This window comes from Nelumbo lutea, chromosome 4 (genome assembly GCF_056320005.1).
Source record: "Nelumbo lutea isolate HS-2025 chromosome 4, American lotus-T2T, whole genome shotgun sequence".
NCBI lineage: Eukaryota > Viridiplantae > Streptophyta > Magnoliopsida > Proteales > Nelumbonaceae > Nelumbo > Nelumbo lutea.
Genome location: NC_142687.1, coordinates 89,927,420 through 89,945,858, shown reverse-complemented (window position 1 = coordinate 89,945,858; position 18,439 = coordinate 89,927,420). Strand labels below are relative to the sequence as shown.

The 18,439-nt window shown below is 37.9% G+C and overlaps 1 protein-coding gene and 1 long non-coding RNA gene across 2 annotated transcripts; both read left to right on the top strand.

Moving 5' to 3' along the window:
• The first annotated feature begins 3,938 nt into the window (after positions 1-3,938).
• Positions 3,939-15,429, top strand: SCL28 (SC35-like splicing factor 28). Its single transcript, XM_088983602.1, has 7 exons — positions 3,939-4,376; positions 4,963-5,040; positions 11,395-11,559; positions 11,642-11,694; positions 11,866-11,902; positions 14,612-15,085; positions 15,173-15,429. The coding sequence occupies exons 1-7, from the start codon at positions 4,201-4,203 to the stop codon at positions 15,180-15,182; spliced, it is 993 nt and encodes a 330-aa protein (XP_088839728.1). The 5' UTR covers positions 3,939-4,200; the 3' UTR covers positions 15,183-15,429.
• Positions 15,430-15,642: 213 nt separating this feature from the next.
• On the top strand, positions 15,643-16,114 carry LOC148861700 (uncharacterized). The gene is made up of 2 exons (XR_016112743.1): positions 15,643-15,776; positions 15,899-16,114. It is a non-coding gene; the product is annotated as an uncharacterized LOC148861700 (long non-coding RNA).
• The last annotated feature ends 2,325 nt before the right edge of the window (positions 16,115-18,439 follow it).

The following is an 18,439-nucleotide window of genomic DNA, read 5'->3' as shown; positions in this document are numbered from 1 at the left end:
AACCCAGCTCGCACACTAAGCATCGGAGCTTCCATCGAAGATCCCCTACGAGCCGAACTGGTATGTTTTTTACTCCAAAATTTAGATATTTTTGCCTGGTCCGCGGCCGACATGCCTGGCATTAGCTCCGGACTGATAACTCACAAGCTTAATACTGACCCTGTAGTCAGACCCGTTAGACAGAAGAAACGCAACTTAGCCCCAGAACGCTGGAGAGCGGTCGACGAGGAGGTTGAGAAGCTCCTCGCAGCAAACTTCATAAGGGAAGTCCACTACCCGAGCTGGGTGGCCAACCCGGTGTTGGTAAAAAAGGCAAACGGCAAGTGGCGCATGTGTGTCGACTATACCGACCTGAACCGAGCTTGCCCGAAAGACTATTTCCCCCTCCCCAGAATTGACCGCCAAGTGGACGCGACCTCGGGAAACAAGTTGCTAAGCTTCCTGGACGCCTACTCGGGCTACAACCAAGTTAGGATGGACCCATCCGACGAGGAAAAAACCAGCTTCATTACCGAGTTCGGCCTGTATTGCTACAAAGTCATGCCCTTCGGACTAAAAAATGCCGGGGTGACTTTCCAAAGACTTGTAAATAAGCTGTTTCGGCCCCTGATTGGTACAAAGATAGAGTGCTATGTAGACGACATGGTCGACAAAACTCAGTTTTCACAAGAGTTAATACAAGACTTAGATTCTGTTTTCCAAATCCCGCGACACTTTAGCATGAAGTTGAATCCCAACAAGTGTGTCTTCGGCGTCACCTCGGGCAAGTTCCTAGGCTACATTGTCAATCGGCGCGGTATTGAGGCCAACCTGGACAAAGTAAAAGCCGTTCTAGATATGAAACCACCTCGGAAAGTAAAAGAGGTCCAGAGGCTAAACAGCCGCATAGCCGCTCTAAGCCGCTTCTTATCCAAGTCAGCAGACCGCTGCCTACCCTTCTTCAAGGCAGTCAAAGGCAAAGGGTTCGAATGGACCTAGGACTGCCAGTTCGCGTTCGACGAACTAAAAGGTTACCTCGCTAGTATACCAACCTTAGCCCGGCCCGAGGTGGGCGAGGTCTTACAACTGTACCTCTCGGCGAGCGACGAGGCGGTCAGTTCGGTACTAATAAAGGAAACAGACCGGGTCCAACGACCCATATATTATGTTAGTAAGATTCTGCAGGGAGCAGAGGCAAGGTACCCGGAGATAGAAAAACTAGCATACGCCCTAGTAATAGCAGCTCGGAAACTCCGCCCGTACTTCCAGGCTCATACAGTCATCGTCCTAACTGACAAGCCTCTCAGACAAGTTTTACTCAAACCCAAAGTCTCCGGTCGACTGACGAAATGGGCCATCGAACTCAGCGAGTACGATCTCCAGTACAAACCGAGAACCGCTATCAAGGCCCAAGCTCTGGCAGATTTTATCGCCGAGTGCACTTCCAGCCACGAAACCCCGCAGGTCGAGCCCGAGGTCCCCATTTGCGGCGAACCCGGAGCTCTTGAGCCCATAGAGTTCGAACCCCGTGAAGTAGCATCCATTGTGGCATCTCTCCTGATCAGGCGAAGAGCGAATTGGGATGAGGAGCCCTGGATCCTTCACGTGGATGGTTCCTCGAACCGGCAGGGCAGCGGAGCTGGAATATGAGTTCGCGGCATCCAACAACGAGGTAGAGTACGAAGCACTAATCGTCGGACTGGACCTAGCGCGAAAGTTAAAGGCAAAACACTTGGTCATCTGCAGCGATTCTCAGCTCGTGGTAAACCAAGTTACCGGTGAGTACGAAGCACGCGATCTCTCCATGATCGCATATTTGGCCAAAGTAAAAGAAGCCCTGCTCAACTTCCGGTCACACATCATCAGGCAAATCCCGAGGTCTGAAAACACTGAGGCCGACGCCCTGTCCCGGTTAGCCAGCACGAGTCACAACAATATGAGAACCGTGTACATAGAGGACTTACCTCGGCCTAGTATTCTCGGGGGGACAGAGGAGGTCGCTCCCATCTTAGAAGCAGAGCCGAGCTGGATCGATCCACTCGCGAGCTTCCTGATAGACGGAACCCTCCCTATAGAACGCAATGCCGCCAAAAGGGTGCAGCACCAGGCGGCCAAATATGTCATAATAGACGAACGGTTATACCGACGGTCGTACACGCTCCCCTATTTGCGGTGCCTGTGACCTACCGAAGCCGAGTTTGTACTCCGCGACACTCATGAAGGCCTGTGCGGCGGACACTTGGGGGGCAGAGCACTCGCCCAAAAGGCACTTCGACAAGGATACTATTGGCCAACAATGAAGGCAGAAGCTGTCGAGCTCGTCAGAAAATGCGACAAGTGTCAGAAGCACGCTAACATCCACCATCAACCTGCCTCCGACCTCAAATACCTCGCCAGCCCGTGGCCCTTTGCACAATGGGGCATCGACCTCCTCGGGCCATTCCCACCAGCAGCAGGCGGGCGAAATTCTTAGTTGTTGCGGTAGATTATTTTACGAAGTGGATAGAAGCCAAACCTCTGGCAACTGTTTCGGCCCGAAACATACAGAACTTCTTTTGGAAGAACATAGTATGTCGTTTCGGATTACCTCGGGTTCTAATTTCCGACAACGGCAAACAGTTCGAGGATATCAAGTTCCAAGAGTGGTGCCAGGACATGGGGATTCGGCAAAATTTCACGTCAGTTGCGCACCCACAAGCAAACGGTCAGACGGAAGTAATGAACAGAGCCATCCTATGCGGACTGAAAGCACGTCTGGATCGAGCTAAGGGATTGTGGGCCGAAGAGCTACCAAGTGTCTTATGAGCTCACCGAACGACCGAAAAAGCAGCCACGGGAGAAACCCCCTTCAACCTCACCTACGACACTGAAGCGGTGATCCCGACGGAAATCGAAATACCAACGTTGCGATTAGAAACATACGACGATCGGACGAACGGAGACGAGTTACGCACCAACCTCGACCTACTGGACGAGGTAAGGGACCTCGCGCACATCTGAACAGCGGCATACCAGCAGCAGGTAGCCCGCTACTACAATAGCAGAGTAAAGCGACGAAGCTTCCGAGTCGGCGACCTGGTCCTCCGGAAAATTATGGTGCCCGAACCCGGCGTCGGCAAGCTTGGACCTAATTGGGAAGGTCCCTATAAAGTAAAAACAGCGCTCGGGGGCGCATATGAACTCGAAACCTTGGAAGGCAAACGAGTACCCCGAACGTGGAACATCGTGAACTTGAGGCGATACTACCTATAAACCACTAGCGAAGTGGACAAAGTCAAGCCGTGCCACAAGGCAAACCGAGGAACTTCAGCACATTATTAGTTCGGCAAAAAATAAGTTCGCGGCATAAAAGACCACGGAAATCTAAAAACCCGGCAAAGAAACAGCTCGGGGAAGATGAGCAAGGGGAAAAAGACACTCCATTGCAAGAAACAGTACATTGGCAAAAAAAAAAAACTACATGCCCGGAGCAACTTCTTCGCCATCGGAATGCACTTCTACAACACCCGAAGGCCCTGCCTCTCCTTTAGAGTCCGGCTCGCCATCGGCAGCATTGGCCATCTCCTGAGTTATGCGCGAAGTGGTTATGACACTTACATCGAGGTCGGGGTATGTATTCCGGATCATCCACCGGCTCAACTTGAAACCCCTCCTGTAAGAGTCCATCATCAGATCGTCAAAACGCGAGGAGGCAATATAGTCTTCAACTGCCTTCTTTTTGACATCTTCAATGCATTGGGAGAAAATCTGTGTTCTCATCCATAAAGAATTTATATTGGATTGAATCAATATGTTGTTCATTGATAGAAGATACAAATATCGGTGTTAAATGGATCAGGTTTAGGTTAGAATTAATCTAAATTAAAACAAATTAAACCGTTTAAAAATTGAATTTGGCCGGTCCAAAATATTCGTTGGATTGGATTGGATTTCATCTATTTGTAATACACTCACATTACAAATACTCGTTAGCGAAATGCCGCTACGTATTTGTCTGGTCGGATTCCGTGAAGCCTTTTAAAAATCTGGGCCTTTGGTGCGTTCTTATTGAAGCCAACGTTGTCCGCGCATTCTCTCTCCTTCTCTCTCTCTCTCTCTCTCTCCAACTATTAGGGCCTTTTTATCCTCAACGGACTGAGTTAGGGTTCTGACTTCCGGTTTGGTTTTCTTTCACGGAAGTAGGAGTTTCTCCCAGGAGCCGGATCGAAGGATTCTGCTTTAATGGGAAGATACAGAAGCCGTAGCAGAAGCTACAGTCCCCGGCGTAGCAGAAGCCCTCCACGACGGAAGCGATACGACGACCCTCGAGAAAGGTACAGGGGCAGCAGGTCATACAGGGACAGGCGGTCCCCTGCTCCTTCCGGCTTGCTTGTTCGGAACATTGCTCTGGATACGAGGTTTGTTATCTTACTTTATTCTGTCCTCCTATCTGTTTGCTTTCATGAGATCTACCTTTAGGGTTAAGTAATTCATTTTCTCTGTCTCTTTTATTTTTCCCGGTTGTTAATCGAAAGTAGATTTGAATGTTTAGTTGGCCTTTTGTTCCCATATTTTTGCAATTTGTCTTATTTGTTTCCCAATAATATATTACATTATTACGGCACTTTTCTTTTTAAAGGTACATGGTTTACAAGCTGTATTGCGTGTGATCGACTGGTATAACATTGGCACTCTTTCGAATGAATGCAAATAAAAGAATTTCTTCCTTTTTTCCATTATCTCTGCTAGGCTCTACTTTTTTTTTTCTCCGTTGCCATTTTTATTGTTTGTTGCTGTGGGATCCTTGCCGTGGTTTGTAAATGGCCCTTTCTCATTCTTCGTGCATTAAAAAAATATATCAACTTTCTTTTGCCATCTTTTTTTTTTTTTTTCGGTTTGATGGATTGGTGAGTTCACTTTTGGTTTTGTGGGAATCTAACATATCTCAATAAAATGGCGATAGAAATTGATAATATTTTTCTTTTTTGGTGTGTATGTGTGCAGGCCAGAAGATTTGAGAATTCCATTTGAACGTTTTGGTCCAGTAAAGGATGTGTACCTCCCTAAGAACTACTACACTGGGTTAGTTTTGTTCTTGTGGTTTCTTTGATATTGTAGTTGATTGTTTTTTTTTTTTTTTTTGCTATTTTTTTCACATGAAAGAGGTTATAACGGGGATAAGGAAATGCAAGACAATTTTAATATTATTCACTTTATTTTGAACAAATGATTGAAGGTCAATCAAAGCTGAGTTGTGTTTTTTTTTTTTTTTTTCTTTTTATAGAGGGTTTTGAAAGAACACGCCTTAAAGTTGAGAATAGGGAGATGTCATGTTACCATCTTCCTGTGGTTTAAGAGTACTGCTGTTTGGTGCAAGGCTTGGGTACAAAATCCAGAGTTGAGGGCTAAAATGTGAAGCCATCAGCAATGATTTAAAAGGCGCACCTAGTCGCACAGGCGAGGCACATTTCAGGGTATGCGCCTTGCCTAGGTCCTAGGCGCAGCCCTTTCAAAAGGCACACAGGCGCCTTGTTTGGGCCTGCCTCGAGGGATGTGGCACAAAGGTGGCTCGTAGAATCAGGAATGTAATATGTTTTACATTACATTAGCTATGTGAAGTGCTACAATTGAGTGAAAAAAGAGATTAGAGGTTTTACATGCTTGAAAATGTTTTATATGTTTGGTTTTATTTTTAAATTCTCATTTGAATATGCTTTACATCTTATGTTTATTTATTTTAATTTTAGATAATAGGTTTTTTAAAACATTATTTTAAAATTTAACTTTATATTTTTTTAGTAATATTATGTTTAATATTTATTGATTTTTTTTGAACTTCTAGCATTTTTTTGAATTTTCTGACCACACTGCCCATCAGGCCCATCACATGTTGGCACTGATGATTATTGTGATGCTGGGGATGCCAGAGAACTTCCAATCTGATGTTGGGACTAAATGCTGAGAAAGGGGAAGCCAAACTTGTATTTATAGGTCTTAATGGCTTTGAGTGGCACATAATGGGATGGCAATTAGAAAGCCCAAGCCCAATAAATTGTTGAGTTGGGCCTAATAACTACAAAGTTAAGCCCATTCCAGCAATCGTAAGAAATCGGTTGCCAATTGAAGTGGATCTTATGTGATGTGCACACTACTAGTTCCAGTCAAATCTTAAAAAGATCCTTATGGCCAATTTTTTATGTTATGTTTGGATCCCTGAGATTTATTGGGTGTTTTGGAGGATTTTCAAGTTTTCTTTTATAGAGAGTGTTTCTTTTTTTAGTTTCATTATTTTAGGAAATAAGTATTATTATGAATCTGAAAAGTGATTTTTGCATCCTTTGTCTAACCATTGTAAGCACTCTTTTGTGCATTGATTGAATGAATTAGAGTTTTTCTCCATTGCTGCATTTAGTGCTGTCTAAGTGCTGACTCCTAGAGATACCTAGTGGTGCTGACTCTAGTGCAGTGTTTGCTTTGTTCATGGTTGTCTTCGTATTTCATCTGCTTCATGAACACAACTAACATTCTGTATGCTATCCCTGTTTTTTGCTCGTTTTGGAACCAACAATTTATGGTTCAAGACTCAGCAAAATGGCTGTTTTTTTAACAGACTTTTATAGCTGTCTCAATCAGGAAACATGGTTATAGATGTAAGAATGACATTACATGGAAATTATATGGTTTTTCTCAGACCGATATGACTCCAGATGGTGGAAGCACATGTACAATGAATCATACAATCACTGCTCACATATCGTGGTTGAAAAAATTAACCATGGACAGGAGAGGTTCTTTTGTATAGTGTGGTTCTGAAAAATTTATTTTCAAAAAGAATTTTTATGGTTCTGGAACCATGCCGCCCTTTTGTAGAACCATGAACCCAGCACCACCTTAAACAGCCAGGTAATAAATAAGCAAACTAGGGGCATTGTGGTCTTTTCCAGTCTGATTGTAATTTAATAACCATTCCAATCATCACTATTATTTACTGTTTGAAGGCCTGGCAGCATTATCACTATATGATTTTCTTTTTAAATCCTCTACCAGGGATGGTTAGTGGGGCATGTCAGTTCAGTCTGGTTGACCTACTGATTGACTGCACTGAAATAGCAATAGCAGCTAGTTGTAAAGTATAAAAACAAAGATATAGATTTGACTTTGGTTTTGATCATTTAATTGTGATCAGGTTTTCTAATTAAGGAGTACAAATGACCTAATAAATTTCGATGTGGCAGTTGGAGCTCAAAAGCAGTCCCTGGATTCCACTCATAGATTAATGGAAAAGTTTAGACCAAAAAATACATTTCTACATTATAGAATAGTTCTATTTAGGTGCAATTATTCAATAAATTAAAAAACAATGAAAAATTATAGGCTATATTATTTAGCAAACAGATTTCCAATCCACGGATGAAAAAACAATGCTAATTTGGAATATAGGACTGGAGACATTAGACATGGTCAATGCAGTGTTTTAAAAGGTGTGCCTTAAGTGCTTCTAGGCACATTTTTAGATACACACCTTGCTTCAACTTAGATATGCCTTAGAAAAGAAAGTTTGTAATCCCCTATTCTAACTTATCCAGCCTAACATTTTTATGCTTGCAAGAGGGAGATGGTGAACTAGATGTTGAATAACTTTATTTTATTGCATAGATGTTCTATATTAAACTTATTTATGAGATTGCACCAACATGTTAAATTTAGACCGTATCTTTTTTTATTGGTCAGTGCATTGCATCTAGAGATTAGAGAGGCCAAAACAACTGGTTGTTGCTTCACTGCATTGATAGCACTGGTTTTGAGTTAGAATTTTTGTAGTTTTAGGACCCATTCTGATAGGTAATTGGTTTAGAAGTTGTTATTTGTCAAAGTTGTAATTGGTAAAAAATCAATCATTAGGATTTTTTTTTTTATTATTAGTCAGATTTGAAGTCATTCCGACCATGGGTATGAGTTAGTGAGTGATTAGGAAACTCTGAAGTCTGTTTTTGTGCTATAAAATAGTAGAATTGAAAATAATTTTTTTAAGGGTAAATTACAGATAGGTACCCTGTACTTTGGGAGTAGTGACAGATAGGTACCCTGAACTTTCAATTGCAACACTTAAGTAGCTTGAACTCTCAAAAATAGACACTTAGGTCCATCTGTTAGTATTCCGTCAGTTAAACATTAGATAATGTCAAAAATACCCTTCTCGTGTATTTTTGAGATCATTATACGGAGTAAAATCACCACTAAGAATGCCATCAATCTCCTGGTGTCCCCTTTTTAGACGAAATCTTTTTGACTGGGAGATGGATCAGCTGTTGGCACTTCTACAACTGTTACAGAGGCAATCTATCTCTGCTAACATGGAGGATGAATGGAGTGGAGATGATGTTTTTACTGTTAAATCTTTTGCTTCAAAGTTGAGTAAGCAAGTAATTCTGATTTTCCAAGCAAGCAGGTGCGGAATTCTGTCAGTCCACCTAAGCATAATATTTTGATTTGGCGATGGCTCTAAATAAGTGCCTGTCGAGAGCTAATTTTGTTAGGAGAGAGGTTCATCTTTAAGACCTTAGCTGTGGCTTATGTAGGTTTTTGCTAGACAGTTGATCATCTTGGCATCCACTGTTCGATCTTTGTAAGAGTTTGGGAGCACTTTCTTAAAGTAGCTGGGGTCTGCTGGGTTATGCCTGGTTCAATTAAGGATCTCTTATGCTGCTGGAATTTGCCGGGCCTGAAGAAAAAGGGTAATCTTATCTGGAGAACTACCCCTGTGGCTGTCTTAGTAACTTTATGGACTGAAAAGAAACAATAGAATTTTCTGCAACAAAGTGAGTAGTCCGGAGGAATTAAGTCAGGCTGCAGTGTCTAAGCTTGCTTCTTGGCTGTCAGTTAACTCTGCGTTTAAGGGCCTATTCATTTCCTCTTAACTCTTATCTCTTAAGAGGAGTCTTTTAACTGTAAGAGAAAAATGGTTGTTCATTTCCCCTTTTCTCTTATCTCTTGAAGTGCAATCAGACATCTTTTTGTTTTCCAATGATACCCCCAAAAAAGACAAACAAAAATTCTCATATATGGGGTCAAAATGGATATTTGATAATTTTCAGAATTTAGAATTTAGAACAACATTCTCTGCATTCAAAGTTTAGAGGAAAGAAAAGTTCACCAATACCAATATACCTTTTAATGTAATTATTGCACTTTTAGATGTCAGACTTCAGAGCAAACGATCAGGCCCCAAGTCTCAGAATCTTTTCCATTTGCTTTTCCCTCAGTCCATTTGGAGTCTGTAACATGTCTTCTTTCTGGGTGTGAGATGCCTGGAAACCATTGCATCTTTTTCATCCTTTTTAATAAAATTTTTACCTTCTCAAAAAAAAAATTGAATATGTAATTTACTGTCTATGTGAGAAAGTCATCATGAGGAGACATTTGGTTACCTGAGAATGATCTCAGAAATATACAAGAAGGGTACGATTATGTAACTCATTCCTCTACATGTTGAGCTACCTTTCCATTGATAGAGTGTCTATGTTTTTTTGGAGGGTTGCAAAAAAAGGTTGGGTCGATGTGGACTAATTGAAATCAAATCATCATATAGGTATACACTCATAAGGTGATTTGGTTTTAAATATGACTATTAGCATGTTTGTGAGTTTAGAGGGTCACAAGAAAGTACTGCGATCACATGGACTTGTCAAAATCAAACCTCCCAATCATGCAGTCACTGGGTGATTTGGTTTTTCTTTTTATTGATAGCATGCAAGTGTTTTGTTGGTCATAAGAAAGTATTGTGGCCATGTGAACACATCACAACAAATGTTAGGCTACCTTGCCATTCCTTGATTGTCATATTATGGTAGTAGACCTTAGAGGTAGTTTCCATTTTTTTTCATGTTAGTAGGTTATTTTTGTATCATTTGGGGTTGGAATAAGGCATGCACTCATCGCGTGATTTGATTGTTAGCATGTCTGTATTTTATTGTAGGGTTGCAAGAAAGTGTTGTGACTTGTGACCATGTGAACTCATCAAAACCAAATCATCTTGGCATGCACTCACTGGGTGAATTAGTTTTTGATTTGATTGATGGCATGCTTGTGTTTCATTAGAGAGTTGAACAAAGGTGTTGTGGTTGTGTGAATTCATTGTTCAACATGTTAGGCTAACCTGGTATTTCTAAATTGTCATAGTAAGGTAGGATCTAGGCAATCCCTATTTTATCTGTTAGTGGTTGTTAGTGTGTCAATGGGGTTGCAACAGCAGGATGCACTCACTTGATAATTTGGTTTTTCATTTGATTAATAGTATGCCTGTGTTTTTATTAGAGGGTTGCAAGTAAGTGTTGTGACCATGTGAACAATTGAAACCAAATGACCCTGTCAAGCACTCACTGGGTGATTTGGCTTTTCATTTGGTTGATAACACTCACTAGGTGATGGCCTTTGAATAAAACCAAGAATCCCAAAGGCTGCTTGAAAACTGCCATTTCAATAAGAGTTCTTTGTTAACTGAATTAGCTAATAAGCCTTTTCAACAAGGCACAACAAGTCTGTTTAGCACACATTTATGCTTATATGATGCATTTATATCTATTATATCTAGTTTTTGGAGCGAAATGTCATTTCTCAAGATTTGTTTCCTGCCAAATTTAATTAAATTCCTATTATGTGCAATCTTTTTATAGTATAGTTTGTTAAAATGTACAACTCTACATTCTTTTATAGTTTAAGGCTATAGAGTACATCTAGAAGTATCCATGTGGTATCTTGTATTGTATCTGACACTGTTATTCTAAACATGTACAGCTATGGGGTATCATAGGTATGTGGTACTCCAAGACTGGGAGAAAAAATGTAAAGGTTTTGTCATCGATCTGGAGTATATAGAAATATGCCTTTCTTTTTATTCTGTAATTCTATTGTCTGGGTTGTAGGGATTCTTCTTTTCATTATAAAGAATTTCACTTTTTTGTTGCTGATAAAAAAGAGCTATGATTATCTTGGAAAAGTTCCATGACTGATAAAATGTGAAATAAATTACAGACTGAAAAAAGACCAGAGAGGGGGGATGTAAAAGTTTTATCAAATGGTCCCTAGAAGAATACACAGTTGAGAGCATTATGGACAATAAAATGTTATTTTAGTATTTTATCAACCTAAGTTAGATATATAATTGGATACACAATCAGTTTGAAATTAAGGGTACAGGAATTGTTGTAAAAACTAATTATTTTATACCTTGCTCAATCAACTCTTGATTGTGCCTGGTTCAAGATTCAACCCTATAGCTACACAATTTGGTTTGGTTGCAAGGACTGGTCCATTCTTTGCAGTGGTGTATCTAGATGTGATTCTTGCTGGCAGTTGCAAGGACTTGCATTTTAGCAGTTAATTTTGATTATTTTCATGGTTTTCTGCATCTGACTGTTCTGGATGTATTTCTTCTAGGGAGCCAAGAGGCTTTGGATTTGTGAAATTCCGTAATGCTGATGATGCGGCCGAGGCCAAGCAACATATGAACCATCAGGTTATTGGTGGACGTGAGATAACAATTGTTTTTGCTGAAGAGAACAGAAAAACTCCTCAAGAGATGCGTACGAATGCACGCATAAGGTCTGGCTATTTCTTTTCTCTTCTATCATCATTTTTATTTTGTTCAGCTATTTCTAATAGTATTTTGGTTCTGCATCTGTAGTGGGCGATATAAAAGGCGATCTCCACCAAGGTCCCCAAGACGTCGATATCATTGTCAGTTTCAACTTTCAACTTCATCTTGGAAATTCACCTAAAATTCTTATAAATTCTATCTTCTTGTCTTCTAGGATGTGAATATATTCATGGGCAATAGTGTAAATGGTTTTATAACTTTGTCATACTAATTCCTCTACCCATTGCTCATGAATTTTCCCCATGTGACAGCTTATTCACGCTCGCCGTCACCAAGACATGAGTCAAGGTCTGTATTCTATGTACTTTGGATATTTTTTGGATAAATGTGTTTGTTATGCATTCTTGTTGGATTATTGCAATGCTGCATCCTGTTTGGGATGCGTTATTGTTGTTGAATTGTTATTCTTTTTGTGGTTTCATTCTTTTTATCTTTTCGGTTTCTGCAAGGCTAGACTGCATTGCATCTTTTAGTTATGCATGACTTTCTATCATTTTTTATGCCATCTGGATTTTTGTCTACTTTATTTTCAAAAGAAAGTGTTGGCAAATATATTTGTTTTAGATGCTTATTTAGTTATTTATGCATACACACTACATGTGATCAGAAGAGCACTGGAGTGGGGATTATAGTTCTCTAATAGAGGCAGCAAACTTTATTTCCAATAATAACAGGATGTGACTACAGAAAATAAGTGTAGATGCAGTTTTACAGTACTATCAACTTTGGGGACATCGGCAATGATATGTATTAAATAGCCCATCTTTCAGTTTGGGTTGCAGGAATATATTTTAAACAGTGTACTGGCTTTGAACTTATTGCTTTACTCTAAGAGGGTCATGGCGCACTCCTCTTGAGGATGTTAGGGTTGATTGAATATACTGAGGGTGCACAGTGATTTCCTGGATTATATTCCTTTTTCAGAGAAATTGGATTGGTATTATTTTACCTCAATTCTCAATTGGTTAATTATTGTATTGGAGGTTGGGTCAATATACAGTCCATCCCTCTGAGAACCCAGATAGCAGGACCAGCATGTGCAACATCCCTTTTTCTTGGCTGTAGAGCTTCACTTTATCTTTTCTGACCTTGACATTGAAATTTTCTTTGCTAAGGATGTTAATGTGGTTGTTGTCGCATCCTAACTCCATCCCGTGAACTTTATCAATCTCTGGTAACAAGCTTGTGCAAGATTTATTAAAATGCATACACACAATTTTGTTGGCAAATAAATCCAAAAATTGGAGATTGAGCTTACAGGGCTATTGTGGTCTTGTAAATGCCTTTCTAGAGTTACTGGCTGAGTTATGTATTAAGTTGGACCTGCAGATTCCATATTTATTGATTCCGATTCTTTTTTTCTTTTCCCCATATGTTGGCTTTGAGTTCCCACATGGTTTATCATTCATATGATTTGGTCTGTAACATTTGCTTGAACAAAACCCTTTTCAAAATGTTTTTGAGAAGGCCTGGAGGCCCTGGACCTGTTTGATATGTTACTCGTGCCCAAGCCACTCTAGGATTGTGAAGCATATATTGTATTCTTCAATCCTTAGGAAATATCTAAATTGGCTGTCATTTTTCTTATGACACATTTTATTTTATATTAATATATTTGAATTAGCTGATAACTTGATAGTTTTCTTATGGCTTTACATAAGTTGTCCTCAATATTTCTGATTGGCCAGATTTTTCATGGTTATGTTCACTGTTTGACCTTTTATTGTTTTTGAATCTCTTTGTAATTCTGACGAACTACGGTAAAGTCTTTGTTATTATTAACTTCTGGAAGCAATATGGTTGCGTGGCCATTATGATTCAAAGGTGTTAGTGGAATGAATCCATTCAACCATATAATCATCAATGCCTTGCCTCTTCTTTTTTTTTTTTTTTCCCTTTCTCATCCAGGTGATGAATTTGGAAAAATTTCCAGATTTCTTGTTTCTTTACCTGGAAGGCTTCATCAAGCTTTTGCATTGATTAATCTTCCTTGTCTATGATTTCTTGATTATGCTGCTTGTTCTCTCGGGAGGAATGTAACATGTGTTCCAATGGATTTGAATAACATCTGGTGATGGTATTGTTCGTGCAGATTATAAAGTGAATGAGAGACTTAAAGAATTTCATGGATTAGTAAAGACTAAAGAGAAAAGAGACATAAAGTGACTGACTACTTGCTTACTTATCTTTCAAAGCTACTTGAGAAGTATTCATTACTGATCTCATCTTCATCAACTGTAACCTACAAATCGCTTGGGCTTTCCTATTTTTTGGCTTTTGGCTTGCAAGGCTCACCCTCATTAAATGGAACTGTCAAAACGAGCTTATCATGGTTTGTTAGATAAACTGTAATCACAAGAAAGCTTTACTTTTCTTATTTTGTACATGTTTTGATATCTTGGTTTTGCGTACTATCCAGTTAAGAGAGAATATAATTGTCAAAAAGAGAGAATCTTGATTTCCAGAGAATGGCAGCCCATTGAAGTTCATTATCTTCTGGATGGGGTTGTCCTTACTTTGCACCAAGAAAAGATAGTTTGGGATTTTAGAGAGATGGGGCAAAGAGAGAGCTGTGCAGTTGTCAGATGCTGGTCAACCACCACACTGTTCTAGAGCATAACTAAACAATGTCTGGAAAGTTTCATAATTTTGTTCAGAAATCTGAAATGCAGTGCAGGTAAAGGACATGTTTTTAATACTTGGATTCTGAACGCGGAATTGAGTAAAAACGTTTTTCAACCTATCAATAGGTGAATGTAAATGACTAGTAATTTCTTCATTCTGATTACGAGATTACTTCTAGTAATATCGTCATTGAGTTTTTTGAGTAGAGAATTGGTCATGGTCATCGATTGTTCTGAAAACCCATCTAGTTCATTCCATACTCCAAATTAGATAATACTTGTTTGTGCATTTTAACCTTGTTTGATCCTAAATGTGTTTGGTACTTGTTTAATCCTTCTCCGTGTGCTAAGTTTTATGATACTGGAAATACAGAGACAGAGGCCGTGGCCGTGGGGCAAGGGGTGATTCTTACTCGCCACCACGTTCACGTTCCATCTCTCGCTCGCCCTCTCTTCTTGATGGAAAGGATTACAGGTCCAACAGGAGGTCACTGAGTCCAAGAGATAATGCTCAGAGCCCTCGGTATGACAGGGACTCGAGATCACCAAGTCCAAGGGGAAACAGTCGGAGCCGCAGAGATGAGAGGGACTACAAGTCGGACCGGTCACTTAGCCCAAAGGGAAATAGTCAGGGCCACAGGGATGATACTAGGTCAGTCCGGTCACCAAGTCCAAGGGGAAACAGCCAGAGCCACAGAGATGAGAGGGACTCCAGATCAGACCGATCACTGGGTCCAATTGAAAATGGTCGGAGTTGCCGGGATGAGAGGGGCTCCAGGTCAGACCGATCACCAAGCCCAAGGCGAAATGGTCGGAGTCCATCAAGGTCAAGGTCTCGGTCCTACAGGTACGTATATCTATTATTTCAATTCCCTGGATTTGGAAGACATGTTAAAGGCAGCAAATTGATTTGTGTGTTTGTTTCTGTCTGCAGCCCTCGTTGACCGGGTTCTTGGCCATTAGCGTTTCATTTAATGTGGCCTTTCTCAGCTTTAGTTTAGCTATAGTATAGGTAGAGAGTAGATACTGTGGCTTGTTAGGAATTAGTGGCATAGTTTTTTCTTTCACCTGTAATAGTGTATATTGGGTACGACGGAATTGCATAATTGTTTTTTTGTTTTTTTTTTGAGGATTGTAGCGTTTGGGATACTACTTGAATATGAGACTCGTTGGAAACAACTTAGTTTATTATATTTCTGCTTCTCTATACTTGTTGGAATTGGAGACAAGTTGTAAACCTTGAAATCTCTTCTTTTTCCTGTCTCTGGGGGGCTCTCCTTGGGATCGGAAGGTCTGTTTTAGTCAGGAGTTGCAGCTGTAAGTTGCTTGGTTAGAGACCAGAGCGGGTTTAGATCGTGTCCTTATTTAGTAGTTCTTGATGCCCATTTTTGTCGTCGGAAACATCAAATTACGTGGTTAATTGCGTTATGACATATCGGCCTGAGGTGTATAAGGAGCTGAGGTGGTGCATGATGAGTGCACTTCAAAATGCTTCTACCATTCGAATGATGCCTGTGGGCTGTGGCTTTCCCTGCTCGGTACGTATGTTTATTTGTTTGGGTACTCGTTATTCGGCTTGGTAGGGACGGTGTTCCATGTGCTAGATCGGCCTTGGGTAGTTGTTAACAATAGCGTGTTGTGCTGTATGCTACTATGCTAGGCTTGGCAGGATGGTGGTGGAATGTATGGGACAAAAGTGTCGATACCTTCGATATGAGCTTCCGAACTGTCAGGCTTAGGTGAGGTTAGGTCCGGCTTGGGCAAGTACCTGCTTCATAGTTTTCAAGCTTTCATGGCATTCTTGAAATTTGTATTATATATGTCAAACCCGTAAAATTTTGCGGGTCGCTAAATTCAATTTGAACCATTTATTACTTTAATTTAACCATTCTTCTTCTTCTTATTCTTCTTCTTATTATTATTATTAATTTATTTTAATATTTAATTTAAAAATTTTATTATATAGTAAAAATATTAACTAAATTTGTAATTATTTAAATATTTACTTAAAATATTTTTTCCAACTGACTATAATTATTATATAATAAATTTTTTAATTCATGATTTGCATTTAAGAATAAACATTAATGATTTGGCTTAACAATTTTAATGACTGTTAATAAATATTAATTCTTATTTAAAGGTTTAATTACTGTATTCAATAATTATTATGGGGCATGCTTTGAATAAACATTAATTATAATTGATGATTGTTATTTCGTTTTTTATTATTTACTTAATTAAGTACTTGATTAGTATTATTATTATTATTTCTATAAATAATTGATTGTTATTATTATTTACTTAATTCAGTAATTTTCAGTAAATAATTATTTGATTTAATTTGAATTATTTCATTTTTTAATTATTTATAATAGATATTTAGGGTAGTCTATTTATTTGATTTAAGAGACTTACCATGTTTTATCTAGACAATGACCCCATACTAAGTAAGGGACAACTATAGTATCATTTAATTTGAAATTTATTATTTAACAATAAAAATTCAATATCCTGTTGAGTAGCCCACCCCCCGAAAAAGTATCAATAACTTTGAAATCATTAATCTATTTATAAAATAGTAAAATTAGTTGGATGTTTACAACAATATCACCAATACTACTTATATTTAGGGACATATGAAAGGATAAAATGCATTTAAATGATATCCATTCAAAGAGGTAAAGAAGGACGAAAATCATTCAAAGAGCTGCTAAGAAAAATAATCCATGTCAAACAACATCTGTAGATGCATTCATCCTTTAAAGTAAGAGAAGAAAAATATATATCATGTATGGTTACAATCAACAAGACTCCAAATCCCATCCAACAGAGGAAACATGAAAATAAAGGAGAAAAATGGGACCATCCTAAGTATGGAAGTCACCTCCAAGTTAGGTGGCAATGCTTCGTTCAGTCGATCATGCTTACAGATTTTAAGTCTAAGCTCCCCACAACACACGTAGACTGGTTAGAATTTAACTTTAGGAAAAAAATAGGGAAACATGTACATAACATAATGGTATGTTTTAGTTATGTGAATTGGGAGATAGAAATAGGAAATGTAGGTTGAAATTATAAATTTGGGCATGTTGATGTGTCAAAGTCAAGTGAATTAGAATACTCAGATTTTTAGTTCATTCATTTAGTAGCAATTTGAATATTTTTTTATTCCATGTCTTTATTGAGTAATATAGATTAATAATATATTAATAATTATGAAATCAATAATAATAATAAGTATATCATTCTTACTATTATTTACTAATAATATATTCTTGTTATGTGTGTATTGATTTTGAAATCATTAATATTAAACTATTATTATTATGAAATAATTAATTTGTTATAATTATGATTTTTAGTTAATTCCTGAAATAATAATTGCTTTTATATTTCTTTTAGTTTAACAATAATGGATAATTGAAAGTTTATAATTTAACTTTAACCAAATCAAATATTTTTTGGAGAATAATAATAATATTAATTATAATAATAATGTAAATATGTAACACTAATTATATATTTATAAAATAATTAATATGAATTAATATAAATACAAAATGATTTTATCCCAATTAATAATTAACATTGTTATAATTAAGGAATTAATTATTAGTACGTAATTATAATCATTAATTAAATTTGATCAGAAATCATTATTATTAGTAATAATTAATTATAATTATTGATAACAATAATATAATTAATTATTTCATATAAATGTATGAAATATAATTTTTGATAATAATTCTAATATAAATAATTAACATTAAATATTTATTTTCAAAATAATTAATATGAGTTTATATAAATATAAAATGATTATTTTTGAATTATTAATTACCATTATGAAAATCGTTATTAATTATCATTTCGAATTAATAATGAGAAATATTATCAATAATTATTTAATATCAGTAATTTAGTATTAGCATTAATTATTATAAGAAATTATCATCAATAATTAATTATTATAAGTGAGTTATTATTATTAGTAATTAATAGCTGAAATTAATTAATTAGAAGCAAGGTTCAAAGTACCGATACGACACACATATCGGTAGTATCGTCTTGGTACTTAGAAACGCCTAAAACACTTTTTTTTAGTATTCTTTTCAAATTTTGATTTTTTGGGAAGCTAAAAACATGTTTTTTATTATTAAAAAATTTAGGGTTTTTGGAGCATATATTTTTCAAA

What these genes read in the sequence shown, in the direction of transcription:
- SCL28 (XM_088983602.1), top strand. Translation starts at nt 4,201, where the DNA reads ATGGGAAGATACAGAAGCCGTAGCAGAAGCTACAGTCCCCGGCGTAGC. An exon ending in CCCAAGACGTCGATATCATT is followed by an intron (nt 11,695 to 11,865) that starts GTCAGTTTCAAC and finishes CCCATGTGACAG; the next exon opens with CTTATTCACGCTCGCCGTCA. An exon ending in TCACCAAGACATGAGTCAAG is followed by an intron (nt 11,903 to 14,611) that starts GTCTGTATTCTA and finishes CTGGAAATACAG; the next exon opens with AGACAGAGGCCGTGGCCGTG.